A 5,859-nucleotide genomic window follows, 5' to 3' on the forward strand; every position below is an offset into this window, starting at 1 on the left:
GTAAAGACCGTTGACCCTTCAAAAACATGGGTTCAAGCTACGCAGGTCTACTTATATGAGGACTTTTTGATATACTATACTTATTATAAATGTATTTTCTTTTATGATTTTAAATACATTTTCTTTTCTCAGCATTACTTTATTATACAAATAGAGTGTTAATACATACCACATACAAAATATGTGTTAATTGACTTTATGTTATTGGTAAGGCTTCTGGTCTGAAATAGGCTTTGAGTAGTTAAGTTTTCAGGGAGTCAAAAGTAATATGTGGATTTGACTGCTTATGGTTTCTTGCCCCTAATCCCTGCGTTTTTCAAGGGTCAACTGTAGTTGAGACTGCCATATAGTTCAACCTAACGGCAAAATGAGAAAGTGCCTTTAAATTCAAAAGCTGTTGAGAAACACCAGCTTGTTTTTCAGATGGGAAGAAACTGACTAAACCTCTGGAAAAAATACTACTAAACATATGTATGTCCAGAATTGAAAACTGTTAGTAATTAACAATATGCACTACCTAAAGCTTACATTTAGGACCAATATTTATTTCCAGTTCTTTCCCTGAGTTCTCTCTAGATGCCCCAGGTAGAAGAGTAATTCCTTAAATCCATTTGTCTCCTAAAAGAATGATTTAAGGAGGGAAACATGCACAGATGATAAAAACCAGCGTGGGGGTGAGTTTAACTTTCTGGTAACCCTATTCAACTGATTTAAAAAAGCTTTCAGTAGGGGTCCAGCCACTGCCTGGGAAGGCAGTTAAAAGTGGAGAGAACACGCCCTTGGGAGACAAGTCTGAGTTCAAATGCTAGCACTTTTTTAACTTCATAAATTGTTTTCCAGAGGAGTCAAATGAAACTCAGAAACTCAGAATAATCAGGCGTCCAAGCTGGAGACCCGGTTTGGAGGAGAAAAACCTTCATTTGATTTCTCATCTAATCTCGAAGGACTGAGGAAATGAACAGAGCAGAAGATTAAGGGTGGGTGGAGTTAGGAAGGATATCAGAAGATCTTGTGCTAGGGCTAATGGTAATTTTAAGAATTTACTTCTGTTTCCCTGTCTGCTTTTTGAGTAGTAAAAGAGGTTTCATGTCCTCAGTGAATTACCATGAGACATTTATTTTTAAGCACAGTTCTATCTGAAAAGTCCTAAGGGAAACAAATGCATCTTATTTACCATTATTTTTGATGCACTTACCCAAAGAAAATTAAGACGTTCACAAAAGTCAATGTTTAAAACAATACCATCTTTAAAGTATTTAACTTAGTTCACATGTAACTAATTATTGTGTATGAATGAAAAAAAAATCTATAAGTTGTTCTCTCAAACCCAGTTTTACATATTTCATTTAAACAATAAAACGTTTTCTCCCTCCGCTTTATAACATCCTACTTTTGCTTCATTTCTATACCCTTTGGCTCAGTATTTTAAAAACACACACACACACACAACTCAAAGTGGTTTGTTTTGCAATATTGATGACCAACTAAACTCAGGATATTTATTTCCATCTGGTAGAGTTCAACTTCTGCCTCTTGTTTGCTTTCTCCATCTGTCCGACTCACCATCTTTTTTTTTTCCCCTCTCCTTAATGGAGTTAGGGTTAACCCTCTCTTAGGCTTAATCGTTTTAGCAGGCTCAAGCCATAGTACAACTGTCATTTTTTTCTAGTTTTGCAAGTAGAGTTTCCAGTAAACGCAAAGTCTACGACTAATACTTTCACAAGTTTCAAATTTAATGTTTATTTTCTTCTGTTTTTATAGTGAGCAGCAGAACTCTAAGGTCCCGACAGTTATTTGGACTAGAAAAAAAGAAACAATCTCTGGTAATATTGTATAAACGGTGTAAAATGCATTATACAACTTTTTCCCCCCAAATACAGCTTAAACTTTAGGGGATGCGCGGTACTACATTTATCTACAATAGCAGGCTTTCCTATCAACACCAAGCTGGATTCTGTAAGGTCTCCACTCCTCTTGTTAGCCTCCAGAAGCTACTGAAACAGCAACCACAAAAGGCTTACTAACCTGTTCTTTATTTTGCAATTAAACTTTTACAAAGGCATCCCCCCACTTCTCCCCGAGGGTGGAGCAGGAACGGTTCCCTGGAGCTGGCAGCGCGTCTACTATGAGACCCCGACTTCCTGGGGCTGCAGAAAGACCCGCAAAGGTCCCTTGCTCCACTTTCTCCCCACCCCCGCTGCGCGTCCCCGCACCTTCCGCACGGGGACCCGAACCGCGCTGCTCCGCACACGCTTCCGGCTTGGGGGATCCAGCCTCTTAGACCGGAGAGGGAACGGGATACAAACACCGACCGCGCGAGAGGACCGACCGGCGCCGCGGACTTTAAGCCGGATCCGCGCGCGCGGACAGCCTGAGCAAGGCGGCTTTTATCTGCCCAGCTCTGAGCCTCCCCGCCAGCGAGCCCAGGCAGCGCACTTTCGCAGAGGATGCCCTGGCGCTGGGCCTGGAGTTGCTGAAGCGGGGAGGAGCTAGGGCTGGGGGCGGGGCTTTCACACGCGCACCGTCGCTCTGCTCTGTCCCCTGGCCACAGCCCGCCGGTCTCTGGCCGCCGCTCGGGAGTTTATTTGTTTACAAGCGGATTACGTCAGCTCCTCCCTCTCATCCCGGTCTCTGCATCCGCCCCCTGCTCCCTTTTCCCGCCCCCTCCGGCTCCGAATCTGCTGCGTCACAATGGTGCGATCTCCGGATTGGCTGCAGTCGGCCGTCATACTTCAGCTACGCCACTTCCTTTCCGCGGCGCTATAAAAGCTACTGCACGGCGCTACATCTCTTTGCCCCTCCGAGCTGGAAATGCAACTGTTGGGAGCTTTGGAGGCTGGAGAGCTGGACGCGGAGGCGGCTGGGGAAGTCCGAGCGATGTGACCAGGCCGCCGTCGCTCGTCTCTTCCTCTCGCCTGCCGCCTCCTGTCGTGAAAATAACTTTTTTACTATAAAGGAGAAAAAAAGTAGCTGTCCGCCCCTCCCGCCCTCTCTTCCTCTCAGCCCTCTGACCTGCGAGGGAGCCCGGGGTGGCCGCTCCGCCGTCGGGGCCGCTCCGCCGAGCCCCGGCCGCCCCGGGCCGCCCCCGCCCGCCGCCCCCATGCATCCCTTCTACACCCGGGCCGCCACCATGATAGGCGAGATCGCCGCCGCCGTGTCCTTCATCTCCAAGTTCCTCCGCACCAAGGGGCTCACGAGCGAGCGACAGCTGCAGACCTTCAGCCAGAGCCTGCAGGAGTTGCTGGCAGGTGAGCCGTCGCTGCGGGAGGGCGAGGAGCGCCGGGCGGACGCGGACCGCGCACCACTGGCGGGCGGCGGGCCGAGCCGTCGGGGCCGCGGCTCTGCCCGGGGCGGGCAGCGCTCGGGTCCCGCCGCGGGACCGGGGCTGGCGCGCTAGGCGGCCGCTAACGGCGGGTCCCGGCGAGGGTTTGGGGGCTGGGCTGAGGGCGCCCCCTCCCCCCGCGGCTGGCCCACCGAGGGGAGAAGGAAACAGGCGCACAACAAAGAAACTACAGCCACTGAGGCGGGAGCTGCGGTCTTCGGACCGTCCGCAGATTTGGGGACAAAGGAGCTGCGGGGCTGGGGTTGGTTCGACGCCCCCTCCCCCAACTCTCTTCAACCGTTGTGGGCTCGGCGGCCGGGTCCGGGGGTGGGAAACCGCGGGGCTGCCCGGGGGCCAGCCCGGGACGGACGTGCCGTCTCCCCGCGCCTCCTACCCCTGACCATTAATCATCGGATTTGTCACCGGTTCAGTTACAGCCCTGCCCAGAACATGGTTTAGGGTTGCTTGTTTTTCTTCCCTTCGGGGTTAACAGTCCGGTGGCGCTTCTCCTCCAAAGCCATAAACCCCATTGTGTGCGGCTGGGCTGGGCTGGGGTGGGGTGGAGAAAGTAAACAGGTTCCCGCCTGGCCGCCGGTGCCATCCGGCTGCCCGGCCAGCCGAGGCCGCGCGCCGGATTCCTGTTTTGGCGGCTCGACCGGTTGGTTCCTGGAGATTGTTTTGTCCCATTCTACTGTGTTATTTCTAAAGCCCTGCCCGCTCTTTCCCCAGCCCCGCACACGCACAGCGGCGAGTTGCAGTGCTGGACATTTTTAAAAGTTGAATTTTTCACTTTTCAAAGAAGCCAGCGGAAGAAGGAAGCTACAGCGGGATAGAACAGTAACGATCTAAGCATTGTTTTCTCTCTCTTTTTTTTTTTCCTATAGAACATTATAAACATCACTGGTTCCCAGAAAAGCCGTGCAAGGGATCAGGTTACCGTTGTATTCGCATCAACCATAAAATGGATCCTCTGATTGGACAGGCAGCACAGCGGATTGGACTGAGCAGTCAGGAGCTGTTCAGGCTTCTCCCAAGTGAACTCACACTCTGGGTTGACCCCTATGAAGTGTCCTACAGAATTGGAGAGGATGGCTCCATCTGCGTGCTGTACGAAGCCTCACCAGCAGGAGGTAGCACTCAAAACAGCACCAACGTGCAAATGGTAGACAGCAGAATCAGCTGTAAGGAGGAACTTCTCTTGGGCAGAACAAGCCCTTCCAAAAACTACAATATGATGACTGTATCAGGTTAAGATATAGTCTATGGATGGATCATCTTATAATGGATGGATAAATTTGATTTTTGCTTTGGGTGGGCTCCTCTTGGGGATGGATTACGGAATTTAAACCATGTCACAGCTGTGAAGATCTGGCACAAGATAGAGTGGTAAAAAAAATTTTTTTAAAGTGACAGTGCCATAGTTTGGACAGTACCTTTCAATGATTTAATAGCCTGTGAGTCCAAGTAAATGATCACTTTATTTGCTAGGGAGTGAAGTCCTAGGGTGGTTTCAGTTTCTCCCAGATGTTATACCCAAATTTTTTCCATCAACCCCTTTAAGGCGAATCTGTATTTCAAAGAACCTTTCTCTGCAGTAGATCTTGCAGAGGAAATTTGCACTATTACACTTGAAAATTGTTAACTTTTTTGGCAGCTCAATAGGAAAGCTCAACATTTTAAACACGGTAGTACTGGAAATTTTGACAAGACTTTTACCTAGCACTTAAATATGTATAAATGTACATAAGACAAACCTAGTAAGCATGACCTGGGGAAATGGTCAGACCTTGTATTGTGTTTTTGGCCTTGAGAGTAGCAAGTGACCAGAATCTGCCATGGCAACAGGCTTTTAAAAAGACCCTTAAAAAGACACTGTCTCAACTGTGGTGTTAGCACCAGCCAGCTCTCTGTACATTTGCTAGCTTGTAGTTTTCTAAGACTGAGTAAACTGCTTATTTTTAGAAAGTGGAGGTCTGGTTTGTAACTTTCCTTGTACTTAATTGGGTAAAAGTCTTTTCCACAAACCACCATCTATTTTGTGAACTTTGTTAGTCATCTTTTATTTGGTAAATTATGAACTGGTGTAAATTTGTACAGTTCATGTATATTGATTGTGGCAAAGTTGTACAGATTTCTATATTTTGAATGAGAAATTTTTCTTCTCTCTATAATAAATTGTTTCTTATCTTGGCATTTTAATCAATCTCTTGTCATGATTACAGAGGTTCAGCTATAAAAGAAAGATGTTTCTCGGAAGAATTAGGTTCTATAAGTTACGTGAATGTCAGTTGCACACTGGTCATGCTGAAAAACATTTAATAGGCGTGAAGATGATCTGTGTATACATATTTAGGTGTTAGAGGAAACACAGGGTAACTTTTTTTTTTTTTAATTTCTAAAGTCAAAACATGGACACATTCCCAGGCTAATCTCATGAAATGAGGATAAGAGACAAAGGTAACTTCTACCAAAGTGATACTCAAAGGATTGCATGTCATTGCTTCCCTGTTGAAGTGAAGATCTAAATGTTCCATTCT

General features: G+C 47.3%; 1 protein-coding gene across 1 annotated transcript; it reads left to right on the forward strand.

Annotated features, from left to right (window-relative positions):
- Positions 1–2,800: 2,800 nt before the first annotated feature.
- BTG1 (BTG anti-proliferation factor 1) lies at positions 2,801–5,521 on the forward strand. The gene is made up of 2 exons (XM_026499908.4): positions 2,801–3,248; positions 4,207–5,521. The coding sequence occupies exons 1-2, from the start codon at positions 3,101–3,103 to the stop codon at positions 4,572–4,574; spliced, it is 516 nt and encodes a 171-aa protein (XP_026355693.1). The 5' UTR covers positions 2,801–3,100; the 3' UTR covers positions 4,575–5,521.
- The last annotated feature ends 338 nt before the right edge of the window (positions 5,522–5,859 follow it).

This window comes from Ursus arctos, unplaced genomic scaffold (genome assembly GCF_023065955.2).
Source record: "Ursus arctos isolate Adak ecotype North America unplaced genomic scaffold, UrsArc2.0 scaffold_21, whole genome shotgun sequence".
NCBI classification, from domain to species: domain Eukaryota; kingdom Metazoa; phylum Chordata; class Mammalia; order Carnivora; family Ursidae; genus Ursus; species Ursus arctos.

Excerpts from the sequence above, each read along its gene's own strand:
- BTG1 (XM_026499908.4), top strand. The coding sequence starts at position 3,101 with ATGCATCCCTTCTACACCCGGGCCGCCACCATGATAGGCGAGATCGCC. Across the intron at positions 3,249-4,206 it reads CCTGCAGGAGTTGCTGGCAG|AACATTATAAACATCACTGG; the intron begins GTGAGCCGTCGC and ends TTTTTCCTATAG.